Source organism: Lingula anatina, chromosome 4 (assembly GCF_051362555.1).
Source record: "Lingula anatina isolate TDL-2025a chromosome 4, LinAna3.0, whole genome shotgun sequence".
Classification (NCBI taxonomy): Eukaryota; Metazoa; Brachiopoda; class Lingulata; order Lingulida; family Lingulidae; genus Lingula; species Lingula anatina.
The window spans coordinates 8,766,032-8,785,402 of record NC_141770.1 but is presented as its reverse complement, the minus strand read 5'-3'; the positions used below and the strand labels follow the sequence as shown (position 1 = coordinate 8,785,402).

The window sequence follows — 19,371 nt, the reverse complement described above, 5'->3', positions numbered from 1 at the left end:
TTTGCCGTTTTATTTTTCACTTTTTATGAAATTATTATGATAAGGATAGTAGTAGTAATCATAATGAGTTTTTTTTTAGTGTTTGAGGACTTTCAAATTCGATTTGATCTGTAAATAATGTCAATGTTTTCGTGATTGACTGTTTTCTGTGGTACCTAAATTTGAAATAATTGCAAAATGACCAGTATTTTTGCAGTGAAATAAAATATCTAAAATGCTATCCAACAACCTACATTTTATAGTTCAAATTTATATAAATTTACAATCCTGGTTTTTAAAAAATTCACACGAGATTTTTTTTGTAAATGGAAACGACAGAATTTGGCCAAAAATTTGATTCCTGAGGGTATAACAGAACAATTTCTTCAGTCTGTTCTCTGAACCAAATTGGGATAATTACGAGACTAGCCCCACCTGTCACCCCTCTTATGCAATGACTCGTCCCACCTATCACCCCTTCTGATGCAGTGGACTCGCCCCACCTCTCATCCCTTTAGTACAATTAACCTGCCCTACCTGTCGCCCCTCTTTTGCAATGGACTCGTCCAACCTGTCAACCCTTCTAATGCAGTGGACTCGCCCCACCTGTTACCCCTTAAATACAATGAACTTCCCCACCTGTCGCCCCCTCTTTTGCAATGGACTCGTCCTACCTGTCACCCCTTCTAATGCAGTGAACTCGCCCCACCTGTCACCCCCCTTAATGCAATAGACTCGCCCTACCTGCCACCCCTTCAATGCAATGGACTCGCCCCACCTGTCACCCCTTTAATGCAATGGACTCGCCCCACCTGCCACCCCTCTAATGGAATGGAATCGCCCCATATAACAAAACTTTATTTGGAATGGAGTCGCCCCACCTGACATCCCTCAGATTGAGTGGATTTTCACCACTAAACAAAAACCCCTGTCATTCAATGGATTCCCCCAACTTGTCTATCAGACGACCATTCAACCTTACTTACTTCAGTCAAGTCATCACTGCTAAACCTTTTCACTACTCCTGTGTTGGCTGACCTTGTAAGCAATTTATTTGAATAAATTTTCTAAAATGAAGACAAAACAATCCAGTAATTCATCACAAACGCCAATCAACTATCAGGATTACTTGAAAACACCTTTTTAATAATTTTGATAAACCTTATAACATAATTGAAGTCTATTTTTCAAGCTTTTTTTTAAGTTTTCGGACTGCCCGAGGGTTTTAAAATCCTCATTGCTCTAGTCGCCGACCAACCCCAACCCCAACCCCAATATGTAATCAGCCATTAGGTGTGGTTTAGACAGCGTATGACGCAGGCTTGATGACCAACGTTAGTCCGACAGCGTATGGCGCGACTAATATTGGTAATTATCTTTTTATTTTTATAACATTGTTAGAACGTTTTAAATTAATACTAGATGTGATGATCAAAGTTGTGCAATTTGCAGTGATGCGAAATATGAAATTCTTTGTACATGTGTTTTTGCTAAAATTAACAAAAATGCATAATTTCATCAAAATTTATATACGTTAACAGAACTTGCTGGCAACGTGTCTCGGGTCAATGACAATGACAGTGGCAGTGTAGAACGTTAGAATAACATTCTCTTAACACTTGTTGATGGTCTGACCAATATATAACCCTGTTATCAAAACGTTCTGTGTTAGCTGGGTATACGTTACCTTCATTATTTTGCATGTGTTAAAAACATTAACAAGAGACCTAATATCTATGAAATCAAACTTGATTTTTTTTATTTTAAAATAAACTCAAATGGCATTAAATAGATTTTTTATTAATGATAACAAAAAATGAGTTATTGTTTTAAAAGTAACTACAAAAATTTCAACCTTAAAGGTACACTCCATGGGTTTGAAAATCATCCACAGCAGTGGCGGATTTAGGGGGGGGTGTCAGGGGGTCCTGACGCCCCTTTCAATTTCTGAAAAAAATCACACCAATGGGCCCTCTCTGGCAATTAAAAATTTGACTAGCTGAATCATAGTTCTAAACCGTACCAAATGGCATCGTTCGCCCTTTAAATTACCAAAAAATTTCGGGACCCTTCAGCAGGCCCCGAACTCCACGCCAAGGGGTAAAGTCGGCTTCGCATCCGCGGCTTCAGTAATTTTAAAGAGGAAAAACTAAGTCTTGATCAGAATAGTGACCTTCGCAAGCCCACTACTGACGTTGATGGAACAAAAAATATGAATATGAAATGGCATGTATCATTTGTCAACACATTACTGCTTTTTACAAGCAGACACTATTGTTATTTGTCTGTTAATATTCTCATCATTGTGTCTAGTTCTTGTCCGTGCCGTCGCCGTCGGAAACCTGAGTCCCTATTACTGCCAAACGATATCTGACAACGCTAAGGAGGTGATTTTTGGTCCATTTGTCTGTTAGTTTTACCTACTACAGTTACTGGTACTTATACTAAGTTACAATGTACGATTACATATTATTAATATATATATGTGAATACCCCTTTAGAGTTGCATTATGGCAAAAAAAAGTTGTAAGCGGATTTTGATAAAATTTCCCGAAACTGTCAGGAGTGTGCTTTGTTTGTACTGTAAATGTGATTCACAAGTACCCTTAGCACTATCTGTTCACATTTGCAGTTTTTCACAATAATTATCTTTAACATTTTCGAAATGACAACAGCTCATGCACTTTTATACTGACTGTCTTAGAGACACACTCCATGGGTTTGAAAATCCCCCAAATGCTTATTTTGCCATCCATAGCTTCTTATGATACCTCAAAAAACGATTTAAGCACTTAAACATTTTTTTATGGAGCTTACTTGATGTTGATATTTGCGTAGGAGCATATACACTGTACGTGTAAGAAGATGGTCGCTGGTTATAATAATTGCACAGTCATTGTAAACTAAATCAACCTTTATAAATTTAATTAAGTGTCGAATCCAAGTGAAATGATAGCATATAGTACGACAAAATTGCTTATTTTAAATCAATTTTAGCGGGACAATCCCATAGAGTTGCCCTTTAAACAACGATGATTCTGGTTACGTTAATAAAAATTAACATCTACCATAAATTTTGTTATTTAAAAAGTAGGCCTATACATATTTTAGCATAAGAAAGGCAGGTTTTGTTATGTATGTGGTTTTAATATACTTTTTCATACAATAGTATTGCCTAAAGGGTATTGCTCAGTAACGTGTGCGCGGATCTAGGATTATTTGAAGGGGGGCTGGTTTTTAGGAATGACAGGCCGCGGATGCGAAGCCAACCCTTGCCCCCCAAAAAAAAATTGGGGGGGGGGGGTTTAGAGGGTGAACGGTGCCATTTGGTACGGTTTAGAACTACGACTCAGCTAGTCAAAATTCTCATTTTAAGAGGGGACCATTGGTGTGATTCTTTTTTCAGAAATCAAAAGGGGGTCAGGACACCCCTCCCTTAAATCCGCCATTGCTCTCCTGGCAGCAATCCAGCGAGGGTAGTGCCCTCCTTCTCATAAACTGCACGAGACCTTTAATGCTGACCCGAGTCGTCCTCCTCCATTCTTCCACCAATGAATAAAAGGTAACTATTTCAGTAATTCGCGAGCAGATCGCCATGGAAAGAAATATTTCTGTACACCACGGTTGTGAATATTTATTTTCAGAGAAGATGATTTTCAAGTCAGTGACATAATTCTTGAAGTAAAAGATCCGCGTGTGTATTTTTCACTCCACCATCACGAAATCGGTAAATAAATTATAAGAGAGAAATCTTTGTATTTTGAAAGACCTGTCCTGATGGACTAAGTCAAATCAAATTGAACAATAAAATGATTGACTATTTGAAAAAATACTTTAGTTTTGAAAGAGTTGCTCTCTTTTTAAAAAATGAATTGCGACTAGAATAAAACCGAGTCCATCGAGGTAAGGGGATAAATTAAGTTGATGAAGAGAGAATGATATCGATAAATATACTGGGAATTACAAGAGAGATCTAAGAAAGACCATGAGTAAAATCAATTGCCTCGATTGTTTGTAAAATACACTGTACTGACATAACACATTTTTTTCTTTTCTTCAATTCAAATCGTTTTCCCTTTTGATTCTATTTAGTGTCAACGTCTGCTTAAACACCTGTACTTTATAGGGACCAAATAAAAAGTTCACTTGGGTTCTGCAAATCAAAGTTATTTCAAGCAGTGTGAAACCTCCACTCTATCCCCCGTTTTAAAATGTGAAACCAATGACTACAATTTGCTACATACACCTTAACTTCATAAAGGAATTCCTGGGTAATATCAAGAGACAGTTACACTGCAGAAATTAAGCTAAAATGATTTGAAAAAATATCTATTAATCTATTAAGGAATTATGCAGTTAAATGATTTTTCTAGATAAACAATAACGAAAAATGATGATATACGGATAATGAAGTTTTTATCTTCGTTCATTTTTTCTTTCCTTTTTTCTAGCACAGACATTAACAAGCCTGAATTTTGATCTTAAAAAAAATCGAACAATGCGCGCAGTTTGAGTCTCCTTATAAAATACGGACAGTCCAGCTATCGGTGCGACTGACCAAACTTTCTCTATTTCAATATATATACTACGTCTATACATAAGATGAACAACATAAAATATATCAAAGTGATTCCTGAAGAGATATATGGAAGTGAATTAAGAAACAAATTTATAAAGACATTCGACACAATAACATTGAGTCTAACTTTAATTTTAACAGAGGCATAATTTACAGCTTGATTATAGTTTTTTCGAATTAGTAAATGCATTAATAGTTTCAGGTCACACGGTAGCGACTCAGACAACTAAATAATTTTACCAAACTTTGGCATAATTTGATTTAAAATAGGATGTTTCTAAAGTGTAATTTTGGCCAAAAATCACCACTATAACATATCCCTGGAGACCTCCTAAATATTACCTCATATTTGTCATGAAATCACCATTCACAATAATTATAACACCAATGCGCCTGATTATAATTAATTAAATCAAGGGTGTACAAATGCGATGGTTAAATGCTGCATTTAGGCATAAATCGGTTAAAAACTACTCTCAAGTGTGAACGCGCCCTTGACTTAAATATTGGCGGATTTCTAATTAGACTCGATTTTATTAAAGATAAATCAAATAACATGGAAAAGTACCAAGTTAATAACTAGAGCGACCCTGTTGATTTAACAGTCAAGTCTATAAGCTCTCATTATCAAAATGGACCCTGTCCGTCCGTGGGGGACAAACGGGATCTGTTACTTCTCAAACACAAAAATATATATTTGGCACATTTATCTCTACATGTTGACTGAAGTGTCACTCTAATGACCCGTGTATCTAAAATTAGCACCTTGTGGGTTTGTATTAATAAGGTAATCGAAGATATCAGATAATAAACAGGGTGCCCCTTTTCATAACAGCTGGTGGGTATAGATCTATTTCAAGGTGTCAGAAGTGTCAGTATCAACTGTGAGGAAAGAGATAGGGAGATACGTGCCTTTCCTGTAGTAGATCCAAGTCTTGGCTTATAAGTATATCACGTACATTTGTACGTAGGACCCCCCCCCCAACCACCACCACTTGTGCCCGATGAATATTGTATATTGCACGTATAAAAGTATGCGACTTACTTGTGAAAAATAATTTAATGAACTTGTAAATCGAGCGCGGTTGCATTCCAAATACCTTTTTAGTTACACAAAGCATATTAATTATAACTTTTACAACGCCAATTACCTATTATAAAAATCAAGCACAAGCAAAAACGACCCTACCAAAGTCACACACATCATCAATATCAACAACAAAACTATTACGTCTTAAACGGTTAGTGAGGATGACATTCAACCACACCCGGATTAGCTTAGTAAACAAGGCATATGACAACGAGTGCCTTTTAATGAAATTAAATTAAATTGACAAGATAAGATATTTTCCTAACATCCAAAAATTATATATTTTAAACTGGCTTTAAATCAATTTAAATTTATAGAATTTTTAGAACAGGCAAACAAAAGTTATTTTTTATGCGCTTGCACCCAATCAGCGAAGTTAAGGAAAATACCAATCTTTGAGCTAGGAGGCCAAATTAAATAAATAATGCTGAAACCACTGATTTAAATTTGTTGATGAATAAGGTATAGATTTAACAGTTAAACGTGAGATGGATCACAGAGTTAGAAGCAAAAGATCTGTATAAAAAATAAAGACGTATGTAATTTTAGGCCAGTCTTGAATGACATTATGTGTGTTGCGCTAAAAAACATGATATCAGAGATTTAATGATTTTTCACATTGGAGTTTCTGTTGTAATGGGTATGAAACCGTCATTGATTTAAAAACTTTATGGTTCCCGTGTAATGTAGCCGTGGAAAGGGAAATTAAAGTAAAGGTCCCATTACTTAAAAAAAGGTCGATTTGGATACAATGTTTTATTGGAAGAATGGTTAAACTACCCGAACAACACATATGCAATTTTTTTTAGCGGGAAAGCTGTGCTACGGCGAATTTTTTAGGATCACGAAAACTGAACAAAATACGAAGGAAATTATACAGTACATAAAGTTACTCGGTGAAACCTCTGATCACGCATTCAACATACGTATGACAAATATATGCCACAAAGGCCGCGTTCACAACCAATTGATCCGCAGACTAACTATTCCGCGGATCAAATATGGCGCACACTTAACAGTGGATTCCCGCCTCCCACGTGTGCCGTCCCAGCAGGGGGCAGAGCAATTAAATTTCGACTCGCTTTCAAGTGGGTCGCACCATACTTGATCCCCGGCCTAGTTAGTACGCGGATCAACTGGTTCTGAACTCGGCCTAATTCTTCACAGCCTCCAAGGTCACCTAGATTTTAGACGGTTCTTGCTGGGCATGATTCACTGTGGAGGCTATCTCAAGCCCTTGGGGGAAAGGCCAAGGGATGTATACCATCCCAGGCGTGACGAGATAACGCTTAGGCAAAATGAAATAATTTTTTCGTTCTTTTTTTAGGATAGGACGATAAAAACACAATTTTCTTGCCGGTGAAAGATTATTCGAAAAGACATAAATGCATTGAAAAGTGCCACAAGTGAAGGGTTGAACTTTCCTTTTCCCTATTTCTTTACATTTTGATTCTAAATCAGATTCAAAGTCAGTCCAATGTTTTGCTAGTCGATTTCCAGAGTCACAAACATATATTTTTCAGGCCATATTGTAAACAAATAACCTTTTTCTACAAGTGCGCGTGCGGTGTGCCAGAGCGCATGCGTACGTTTCATGGTATATAACACGTGCGCGGCGCTGCGGACCGCAACATTTCGGCACGCGTGAAACGCTAGAAACATGCACCAGTTCAGGGTGGTGCTACTAGCGGTGGTGGCGATAGCCACGTCGCCGCATGCTGAGGGACAATTACTAACAGGAACAGGAACAAGTTCAGGAACAAAAGGTAATGATCTATTTATTAATATCGTTTTTGCCAAGATTTTGCGTAGGCCTACCGATGGATATATCTCATTTGAAAAAAAATTAAGCAATGAAAATCAGTTTTGCGTCGCAGATGTAAGAGAAAATCACTTATTTTTGGTAAAGACATGGTTTTCTGATTTTTTTTTAAATACTTCGGTGAAAGGTTAGAGTTTCGTATATTATAGGTAAGACATTTTGCTATAATTTTAAGCATTTTGAAATTTATTGAATAGTATTTTATGACCATGAATTGATTTTTCGAAACATGAATTTGCATATTTCGATTGACTATTGCATAAAACTACTTGCCTTCAATAGTTAAATAACGTTTATTATGCGAAACCAAAGATTGATAAGAGTTTTTGGGGAAAAAATCAATAAAAGAGTTGATAATTTTAACTATTTTAAGAGGACAGTAGTGTTACACGCTGGTGTCGCGTCTTTGAAAAAATAAAATAAATAAATAAATAAATAAATAAATAAATAAATAAATAAATAAACTCAGCAGGTTTGGCGACAGTGCTTTCTTTTTCGATAAAGCAACTGTTGGCTTTCTCTGAAAATGTGATATGTAGTTTTGGCTACTTCTTTCAACAGAGAAAGAGAGGTTACAAGCGTTACACGGAAAATCGATGAAGATTAAGCGAATCGACAAAAGGAAAAGTGACACGCGCGAAAATTTTGAAATCTTACGTGAATATACAAGGCGCATATTAAAGAAAAGCAAAAGCAATGCCGTTAAAGCGCGGATGGAGAGGGAATACTCAAACTTTTGCATTGTTTTTATGCATCGCTTCTCCTTTCATTCTTATTACAAATCTTTTAAGAAATTATGCATTTTTGTAGTTGCGCAGAAGTGAAGAATCACATTTCACAGGCTCACTTGTTTGTTTTTAGCTTAAAATTTTGTCAAAAAAGTGAATTGGGGAGTTATATTCTAGATGTAGCTACCAGGCGTTCGTTTTGCAGTTTAAGTACAACACACACACACACACACACACACACACATACACACACACACATCGATACACTGCATGAGAGGTTCTCTTTGGGGTAAGAGATGGGAATGTCAGGATGACCATTTGCATTTCGATGACAAAGCTTTTTGCAATCACATTTTTTAAAATTGGACTTTTCCCTTAATTGGAGAAGATGGTTGACAGTATTTCGCTGACTCTGCACCTTGTTATCAAGGTATACTAATTGATGGCCCGGGGTCGAAGAACTTTCCATGCCGTTCCCTCATTGAGTAAATATTGGGGAGTAGGTCTAATCTCAATAATATAGATAGTGAGGGTGAAAGGAGATTTGTTCTAGCGCTATCTTCTCACTGACTGTCATCTTCTGTCAATATATTCACTATCTGAAGTTTGCGGTTCCCGTCTGGGAGAGTATGTGCCTGGCTTATATCATCGTCGGGTCAAGCCTGTAGCAGGCGTGGGTTCACGCGAGGATTATGCAGGTGCGGAAATCGAGTTTATATTGCGTCATCATACGTCATCCACAACGGAGGCAAAGTGATACATGTAGAAGCAAAATGTGTTACATGCAAATTCCCATAACACAATTGAAGCAATGTTATGTCTTTCTACTATGCAATAGGCCAAATAGATACAGGCACAGTTTATTGCAGAGACAAATCGCCTCCTACCCCGGCCCCTACCTCTTCCACCTCCGAAGTTGTGTTTTATTCTCCTAGCACACATTCCTGCCTTCTACGTCAAATCAAATAACAGAACATACAGATTCTAGGCATATTTCCTACACGCTCTTCCACGAACATAACATTTTTTATTTCTATTTTTATTTTATTTTTTTGCGAACAGTGTGATTTTTTTCATAAAAAAACTTTAAATTGCTTGAAAAGTTTGTAGTCAGTTTTGGGCAATAACCACTCATTTGTTTTCTTATTTCAGACTGCGGTCAGGCCGACGTCGTATTCGTGCTAGACGCATCAGGAAGCGTCGGCGAACCAAACTTCAAAAAGACCCTTGATTTCGTCAAACAGATCGTCAATGAATTCCAAATTGCCTCGGACAAGGTCCAGGTGGGGGTGACCACTTTCGCTTCTCGAGTGTCACACCAATTCCACCTGAACAAATACAGCTCCAAGGCCGATGTTGTGGCCGCCATTGACAAAATCCCCTACACTCGGGGCGGGACATACACGGCGGCTGCCATCGAGTACGCTCGCCAGGACATGTTCTCGCCGGGTAACGGCAACAGAGCAGGTGCTCCGGACATCATGATCGTCATAACGGACGGTGTTTCTAACAACGCCGCCGCCGTTCAGAAAGAGGCTGATGACGCTCGTAGTGTCGGAATCAAGATCTTTGCCATTGGTGTGGGGTCGAATGTGAACCAACAGGAACTGCAGAGCATTGCCAACGACCCAGATAGTCAGTACTTGTTCAACGTGGGTAACTTTGATGCTCTTCAGAACATCAAGGTGCAGCTGGCTTCCAAGGCTTGCAACGATGGTGAGTTGAACATTTCAGTATCATTCGAAAGCAAACGACAAAGCAATTAAGTCAGATTTCTTATTCTTAGCATCTTTTCGTAATTATAGCGTTATCTGATTAGAAATTATCTGGTTTTCGTGTAAATAAGGAAAGTCCCTTTTATAAAGACTCCATCCATGCAACAGTTTTGAAAAAAGACAAATAATCAAATACACTTTACTAACTGTGAATTCTACAAGCGACAAAAAAGCAAGGGCTATACATATTATCTAGATGCATAATGTACCTCTAAATCAATCCATGAAAAATTCTAAGAGCACTCCACGTGCATTTACCGGGTCTGTTTTAAAAATTTCCTTTTGTGACCATTAGCTGCGGCCGCTACTACCGGTGGTGTGGCCACCTTCCCTCCGGACACCTGCAAGGACAACGTGGACTGTCCGACCTACGGCAAGGACGTTTGTAAAAATTTCGAGAAGTGGTCCAAGAATAACTGCCGACTGTATTGCGGGCATTGTACACGTAAGTGATGAATGGTGAACGACCCCTGTGAAGGCGCTTTTAATTCTTGGTCAATCTGTTTCGCGTGACGTTGTGCATATATTATGTTAAATTAAAAGTTAAAATCTCGCTTGGAAACACGTTTATTCATTTTTTGTTCTTTTCACTGTTTTCACTTCAGAGGCGGTACATATAATATTTTGGTCGTAATTCATCATTCCATAACATTGTACATGTATTTCATATATTTATTTATTTTTCTTTTAATAATTATAACCCAATAAATATATATATCTTATTGCATCCTATCAGCATTGTACAAGGCAACGGCGGCCCCGTGTGTTGATAAACTGACCAACTGTAACTCTTTCGCATACGATACGTGCACCAAGTATGTAGACTGGTCCAAGGACAAGTGCGCTAAATACTGCGGTTATTGCGGTAAGTGGATGAGTCTATCTTTTAGTTCCTACTCGTTTTTCCCCGTCGTTCAATATCGGGAGGTAATTGCCAGATATACAAGAAGGTGAAAGAGAGAAAGAAAGTTTTCTGATTTTAACTCCTTGTCAGGCTAGCTTCTGTAACTGTCCGTTTTCATTTGAGGGAGACTTTTGTGGCGTTCGAAATACTCCTTGATTTTTATAATTAAATCTGTATGACGAAATGATAATTAAATTTTGAAAATAAATATTAACGGAGTTAAACGTTCATATTTTAGGTAACGGAGGCACTGGAGTTGGATACCGTAAGTTACAATTTATTTTGATATGTGGTTTTTCCGAATGAAAAGCTTTCCTAATAAAATAAACATCGATTGTGTTCGACATATACTGTAGAACTGACATAAAACAAATTACTCGCTAACTTCAAGCAGTATTCTCCAGCCACGCAAACTAACATTCCAATGGGAAAGAATGTTTATGATGCTTTATAGTTTATAATTTAGTTAATTTAAATATAAAAAACGATGCATTGATGATTTTGACCATTTTTATTTTTAACCAACCCCTGATAATCGTGTCATGGACGCCTGAGTATAATTTAACGTTTCGCTTCAGACGGCAGTTGTTTCTACAAGGGCTACGAATACAAACAGGGCGAGAAGTGGGACGACGGGTGTGACTATGAATGTACTTGTGAGGACGCCTCCAAGGGACTGTACAAATGCTATAACAAGTAAGTCACGATGTACCATCAATAGAGATGGGGTTGGGAAGAAGGAGGAGGGGTAAGAAGCCAAATGGTGGCCTTTCGTAAAATTTTGTCATATTTTAGAACAATATTTAGAATGATATTTCAGAACTTTTAATCGATAAAATCTATCGTCTTGGCATTCTATATATTTTGTCAGTTCTCATATTTTCGTTCAAATACTTTTAGAGTTAGAGGTAAACTATTTCAATAATGAGCTGTTGATTGAATAAAGATTATGCTTTTGGAGTGGGTTTTATACTGGCATTTTTTATTAATATAATTCATGTGACTTTACTAGATGCCCTATCTACTACAACCTCCCCGCCCAGTGCACCCTGGTTCGCGCCAGCGGAGAATGTTGCTTGAAGCCAGTGTGTAACTGGGCCGCAGGCTCCACCAGCTTCAACGGGCAGGGCAGCGGCGTGGACAGCAACGGAGTCCGTAAGTACCATCAGGATATGGGAATCTTGTTCTTTTATATCACGTGCTTGTTACCTTATGTAATATGAATTGGTTGCCTCTTTTCTGGTACTCAGAAAACACAGGCGCTTGCTTTGCTGGGTTTCTGGTGTTATTTAAAATGTTTTCAAACTTCGCTATATTGGCTTTTGTATTCACCGGCATAAAATGTCAGTTTCCATGCCTCACATCACTACAGCTGTGCGTATTTCGACCATATTACTTTCAAGTTTTTTAGTGCAGTTAAAACTGTGAAATTATTCGCTTTTTCCTGTGTGCAGAAACTTCGTCTCATCTGCTGTTATGAGTTAAATTTTTTTATGTTTATTTGTAATTTTTTCACCAGGCGTGTGTGTGTACAAGAACAAGAACTACTACCACGGGCAGGCCTGGAAGGACGGCTGTGACTACGAGTGTGGCTGTGTTGACGCCAACACTGGACTGTACATTTGCCAAAATCTGTAAGCGGGCCTCTAAGTTTTTATAGCTTTAGCATTCCTCTCCTAAAACCATCTTATTCTCTCGATTACAAATGAATGAACTTGACGCCCAAATACCACATGGATCAACTTTGACCTCAGGAAAAGGCGGTTTATAGTTACATTATAAATGTTAATTTTCTTCGGTTGCCACCAAATTGTTTTTATTTGAAAGCCATATTTGCCATATAACGCAACTTATATGCCAGCTAAATTAACCCTAAAATATTAAATAAAGGAAAAATAACAGTTTCGTTTTATGTAATTTTGCGTCTACTTCCTTCTTCAATTCCTGTACAGTTTGAAACAATTCGCATTCAAAATTTAGAAATTCTTGATTTAGCTTTTGGTATCATGCCTTTTCATTTATTTTTCATCTCAACGCCATTGGTTTTACGTTGCCGGTCAATCTCTTTTTGAACTGCTCGGCTTCTTTCCAAAACCCAACAAAGTATAACATTTTCAGGTGCATTTTCTCTCTTTTAGATGTCCAAGATACACCAACCTCCCCGCAAACTGTCGCCTTGAGAAGAAGTCTGGCGAGTGTTGCGACAAGCCAGTCTGTGAGTGGAACACACAATTAGGGTTTATCACTGGAACAGGTTCCGTCACCGGAAGTGGAACAGGTAGGTCGTCAAGGCTAGGCCTAGCATTTTAGGTTGTCGCCAGGCAACCCTTTTCCCTTTTTAGCTACTTTATCTCCATCGATGTTGTTTCATATCGCCTGTCTTCGTTAAGCCTGCTCAAAGTAACTTTATTACTAATATTCATTTCAGGTTAAAAGGGAATCGATGGTTAATTGTATCATATTTATAACCGATTTTGGATTTTGTGAATTGATAATGTTTATACTATTTGCGGATAGAGAACATCTAGATAAGAGGGGCTAGAGAGGAGCGCGTCTTCCGCTGAGAAAAAATTATGAAATGGCGTTTGAGAAAGGATGTATTTTGCACTATTGCGTGTCTGTGATGTTACATTAAACGTGATCCTCAACGTATTCGCACCAGTTTGTCAAGGGGACTGGGATTAAATGTGCCATTTTGTTTTAGATGGCGGGTGGTGTTCTCCCTTTTCTTTGCTTCCAATGGGCCTATGTAGATTTATATACGGATTTAAGTTTCAAACGACTTTATATTAATTTTGATGTTCGTATATAACGGGGTAAATCGCTACACATTCCGCATTCTCCATATTTCAGTTAACAAACCTACCCCTCCACCACCATGTAAGGACGAGATTCCAAACTGTAAGAGCTATAGCAAGGATGTGTGCGATCAGCCAGCTTACCAGTCCTGGGTGAAGAACAACTGCATGAAATACTGTGACAAATGCAGTAAGTTGATAACGGACCCAAAACACGGTGCCTGATTTAATCATTTTCATTTCCTTAAGAAAAAAGTAATTTTTTTCACGCTCACGAATTATTGATCAACCCGTCCGTGCACCTGGGTTAAATGTCTTTAAAACCATTACTTATTTAATAATTCAGTACTAAATGATTGGCCGGATGCTAAGACAACAACTTCTTCCTGGCGTACCTTTATCGTTTTAGCTCCCCCACATCGTTACACTCAGGCAAAATTATTATAGCCTACGTTTTACCCGCATCGAAACAGCCCCTTTCCCCCTCGTCAGTTTTTGTATGACGATTAAAACTGTGCTATTTTCGGGCCCAATGTATTTATAGCAAGGTTTTAGAATAATTCATATGTCGCATTTTGCCAGAGTAGTGGGGAGTAACGGTGCGGCGGGGGAGGGGAGGGGGCACTTAGTAAAGTTACGGAAAAGTAACGCCCGGCACGTGCGGGGACGCCACAGGCCTAAAGGGATATACCCCAAGACATATTTTGCCTAATAAGATACTAGTACTATAATGAACAAGAAATTTAGCGTTTAGGTATTGCATGCAGTTGTGAATTTTAGAGATTTTCTTCCGTTTTCAAGATAGAAATAGGAAATTGTGTTCGCGTGTACAGTAAGTAACGGTAGACCTACCAGTATGGGAATATTGTCGAATAAAGTGTGATTGAGATAAGTAAAATAGAAACAACGTTAATCTTAACTTTTTTTGCTTTCTTCCCTGTTTTTCCAGTCATTTTCCCGACTCCAGGACCAAATGGTAAGTGATATTTGGATTTTGTTCTTAACATATTAATTAAAAATTTTCGTACAATTCGTTTCCTCTGTTTTATTTGCTCTGATCATACATGACACGCTATAATTAATTATTTAAGAATAAATATTACTTTTTAGTTCTCATATCTTGCTTTTCAATTTTTCGTAGGCCTATATAAAAGAATGCAGGCCCAAATTTAAACGCCAATCGTTTTGTTTTTGTTTTAAAACCGTCGTCTGTAATTACCATTTCTCAGTAACTAAGCTTTCGTCACTGTATTTCAGACCGATGCTTGTACAAGGGGCAGCTGTTCAAGCAGGGAGAGCGGTGGAGCGACGGCTGTGACACGGAGTGCGTGTGTGAGAACGCTCTGGGTGGTTACTACAGGTGTATCAACAGGTAGGCTAATTCTTTTCAGAACGCCGCCTGATATTTCATAATTTTAGTTTTAACTGAATTATTAGAATAATTTTTCCTACAATTGCCTATAAATGGTCGTTTAAATAAATTTATTTAAAGGGACTTAAGAGCAATGACTTAGCATGTAAACTTTTGAGAAACATGTAAGGAACTAAACTGCCATGACTCAAAGCTTCAGAGGCTTGAGGATCGAAATTTTACTCGAGGTATACGTTACATGCATGCGTTTGAGGTTATATGTTAAGTAGGTCAGCGGGAGAAATGAACAAGGTAAGAAATCTGTAGATTGCTGAAATTGATGAAAAAAGCTCAACGTTAATTAAGCTTTCTGCATAATATTCATTAACATTCATTAACTAGCCAAATATTTTATTTTATTTCAAACAAGGCAGATTGGTCTATTGAACTGAGTTGTGGAAGGTTTCGGCAGGTACATTTTCTTGAGGCCGTCAGAGCAATGCGTCTTCCCGGTCAGGCCCAGTAGTCTCCATACCTGTTTAAATAATCAGCCACATTCTGAAAGTCGACACAGTACACCTTTCAATTTTCAATCTTCTTCCCTACTAGGTGCCCGTCCTACGAGAATCTCCCCTCCCAGTGCAAAGAAGTCCAGGTCCAGGGCAAATGCTGCAAGGAGGTACAGTGCAGCAGCGGCAACTTCTTCCCGTCCAGCACTAGTGGTGGCTCCCTCGGAGGTGGCTACGAGATCATTGTGCCTTCTGGAAGTGGGAATGTCGGCATCACCAACCCGTCAGTTGGGCTACGTAAGTTGTACCTTGTGTATTTTTTTCTTTAAGTTCTTTGTTTGTAACTGCCAATATTGTAGTTGTTGTCGCTTTAAAATCTCTCATTCAAATCAGCAGTACGTGTCTTGTATCCCAGTTACAGAGCTTTTAGATTTGCAGTGAATTTTATACTTATTCTTTTTTTCATCCAGAGGGATGTATGTACAAGGGCCAGTTCTTCCCAGCTGGACGCATGTGGACAGATGGCTGCGACTACAACTGTATTTGTGAAGATGGAACAACTGGCAAATACACCTGCAGGGAAAGGTATGCTTTCTTTGAGGTCTCCAGAAGTTTGTCTGATTTGATAAGTGTTTCCAGACAAAACTTGACTGTGTCTGAAAGCAGAGAATAAATTCTGCGAGTTAGAATTATATACGCATGTATGGGAAGTAAAAAATCAAACACAAGCTGATTTGTTGGCTCGTTTATTATGTTTGTGATTTAAATCTTGGTTTCTGTGACTGTATAAGTCATGTGAAATAAGTCAAGTGGATACCTATTCATATTTATTACTATTGGAATAGAATTTACACGAAGATGATGCATCTTTCTTGTGCAGACTTCATCTGGATATACTGATTCCCTATCTGATTTTTCTGCCTGAGTGCCAATATTTTAGGAGAAATTCTATGTTCAACAAAAGATTGAAAAAAAAAAAAAGAAATACACATATTATGCTGCCCAGCTTTATAATCTTATAACTGAAAGTTTTGCTACCTTGTTACCATTATTTCATTTCAGATGCCCTCGCTACCCCAACCTCCCATCTCAGTGCACATTGAAGACAGACCCCCAGGATTCCTGCTGTCAAATACCCTCATGTAACTGGCAGGGTAGCTCAGGCTCCGTCACTGGTGGACGTCCTGTGATTATTCCTAACTTTGGCCCAGATGTCACTGGCACAGGTGCGGTGGTTACGCCCATTGATAAACCTGGCCCTCCCAACACTGGGGGCATCCTGCAGCCGGTTATTAACCCAGCCCCTGGGGTGGTGGTCGGCACGACGGTGGCTCCAGTGACAGGTAAGTTTGTGCTTACACACACACACACACACACACACACACACACACACACACACACACATGCACACGCAAACATGCATGCACGCACAGGCACACATTGTCCTTGGACTCTCATGATTGCATCTATTTATCATGGTAACATATTTGACCTTTTGTAGTGGATAGGATTTTCAAAAGATATGAGTTGTAACTTATAAGAATATGGGATTAATTCCAAGTATTAGGCATTCGCTTTTTTACTGTGATAATAAAATAAATGTCATTCTTGCTTTTTTCAATCTGAAACTAGAAAAGAACTCATAGCCAATACCAAGGCAGCTAAATTCACATTATTATTAATTAATTAATGGATCACCACCAGCATTCTAAGTTAGTCCATTTCTGACCTATCTTGAAAATATCAAAACCTGACCATAACTTTTTGAGTAAGACTTTAATCTAACAACCAAATAAGGCAAGTCCTCTCGTTTGATATTGCAGAAACCTACTGCTACTACAACGGACAAAGGTACACCCAGGGAGCCAAATGGCAAGATGGATGCACATACAACTGCGAGTGTCTTGACTCAACATCTGGATTCTACAGGTGCACAGAAATGTAAGTATTAATATGATATGAATTTACCTTTCTGTTTGCCTAATATGTGTGTCCTATAGTTCTGATGTACCTATTATATTTGAACATTTAAATTAATTTATTTACATTAGACTTCAAAGCAACTAGTCTTTGTATAAGTTATGTTATCAAGGTTTATTGTAACCAAGTTACATGTAATTTCTTTTTTATATTTAGCGAAATATTTTGTTTAGTGTACTAGTAATGCTAGATGATTCAAATTTGGAGTCTTATCATTTTGTCATTAAGACTAAGAAGGATATTACGTAATGGAACTCACTAAAAGGCTTAGCATGGCCAATACTGCACAGTAGTACTACCTAGGCAACATTTACATTATCCCAGTGTACCCATTTCTCAAACCTGAAATAAACTGTATTGGGGCAAAATCAATATCTTTATCCCAAAATTTCCATATACTGATTTTATAGGAATTTCTCGCTTTTTCTCCATAGCTGCCAGCGATACAGCAATCTCCCTTACTTCTGTACTTTGAAGGAGGATCCTAACAACAGGTGTTGTAAGATCCCTGACTGCAAACTGCCAACCTCAGCACCAGGTACGTGTTCGCACACGTGTGTGTGTGTGTGAGTGCAAGTGTGTGTGTGTGTGTGTGTGTGTGTGTGTGTGTGTGTGTGCGTGCTCTTGTGCACGCATTCTAACCGAGGACACACACCCGCCCGAAACCCACTAACCGAGGACACACCTCCAACCGAGGACGTCCTCGGTTGACATAAGCAGTGGAATGCATAAAGGGGCCCATTTCAAGTTAGGTGGTGAAATTTGACGCTATTCTGAGCCAGTCCTCGGTTATGCTGTATAGCGCGGGCCAAATTCCCGCCACGAGTGTATCAGAAATACTGTCCAACTTTTTGTCTGAAATCGGGCTATACACACGCGTCCTCGGTTGTGCTGTAAAGGGCGGACCAAATTCCGCGTCCTCGGTTGTGCTGTAAAGGGCAGACTAAACTGAAACTAATGTTATATCTCAGATGTCTATATATTCAGTAAGTTCATATTTTTAAAGTAAAGGTCTTTTTTATCAAATTAAGCTCTCCTAGGCCGTTACGTAACTACATAACTATCATCGCACTGTAAATATTACGGCACGCTTCTTTATTAGTACAACTGACTTGGAGTGGTTTAAATAAAAAAGAACTGTCTGAATTTGTGGCTCACTCGGTAGATCTTAGGACCGACAATCTTTTGAGGGTGCAAGAATTACTCTGAAGTATCAAATAAACGTACCGGTACGTTAATTAATTTTCCAAATTTCTTCCCGCCGGTACGCTCCATTTTCACCCAGTACGCTTATGAATTTTTCAAAAATCTTCCACCCGGTATGTTTATTAAATACATATTGTACCGGTGAGAAATTACACAAGTACAAGTCACGCTTTTTATTTTCTTAAATTGAAGTATAATGAGAAGAAAATTGAGATCTCAACTCATTACCGACTGTTCTACAAACAGCACTGGAAAGTAGGTCAAGCGTAAGTCGCTCTCTGAACACAACAGTACATGCGTCACCTGATTTCAGTTCCTATAAATAGACGTGCTTTCCCTTCAACAGTGACAACTACTCATGTACATCGATCGAATGATGCAATGTCGCAAGGTGATAGGATCATATTTATAGCTAAGGAGGTCATTTCAAGTGCAGCAAAGAAGTTGTGCCTGTTTTCAAACGTCAATTATTTCATGCCGATTTATGATTTAAACGATGTTAAATCACATTTCTATGTAAGATAAACCCTTAGGAATTTACAGGTATGCAAAACGAACCTTATATCTGAGAATAAATTTACTATGAATAACGTCTCCGTATGGCTCTCGGAGGCGGCTTAGGTGCGACATATCTGGGTCTTCGGCCCCTG

At 38.4% G+C, this 19,371-nt stretch overlaps 1 protein-coding gene across 10 annotated transcripts in view; it reads left to right on the top strand.

Moving 5' to 3' along the window:
• Positions 1-7,254: 7,254 nt before the first annotated feature.
• LOC106168379 (uncharacterized) overlaps positions 7,255-19,371 on the top strand; it is a 56,198-nt gene continuing 44,081 nt past the window's right edge. For all 10 annotated transcript variants that reach the window (XM_087010534.1, XM_087010538.1, XM_087010539.1 and 7 more), the window contains exons 1-17: positions 7,255-7,414; positions 9,351-9,914; positions 10,269-10,418; positions 10,710-10,838; positions 11,116-11,142; positions 11,456-11,573; positions 11,890-12,032; positions 12,397-12,511; positions 13,016-13,155; positions 13,731-13,865; positions 14,625-14,651; positions 14,933-15,047; positions 15,636-15,832; positions 16,006-16,120; positions 16,598-16,878; positions 17,359-17,476; positions 17,950-18,053. In XM_087010534.1, coding sequence (XP_086866660.1) covers positions 7,309-7,414; positions 9,351-9,914; positions 10,269-10,418; positions 10,710-10,838; positions 11,116-11,142; positions 11,456-11,573; positions 11,890-12,032; positions 12,397-12,511; positions 13,016-13,155; positions 13,731-13,865; positions 14,625-14,651; positions 14,933-15,047; positions 15,636-15,832; positions 16,006-16,120; positions 16,598-16,878; positions 17,359-17,476; positions 17,950-18,053 — 2,584 coding nt within the window. In that variant the 5' untranslated portion in view covers positions 7,255-7,308. The remainder of the gene's footprint in view (positions 7,415-9,350; positions 9,915-10,268; positions 10,419-10,709; positions 10,839-11,115; positions 11,143-11,455; positions 11,574-11,889; positions 12,033-12,396; positions 12,512-13,015; positions 13,156-13,730; positions 13,866-14,624; positions 14,652-14,932; positions 15,048-15,635; positions 15,833-16,005; positions 16,121-16,597; positions 16,879-17,358; positions 17,477-17,949; positions 18,054-19,371) is intronic.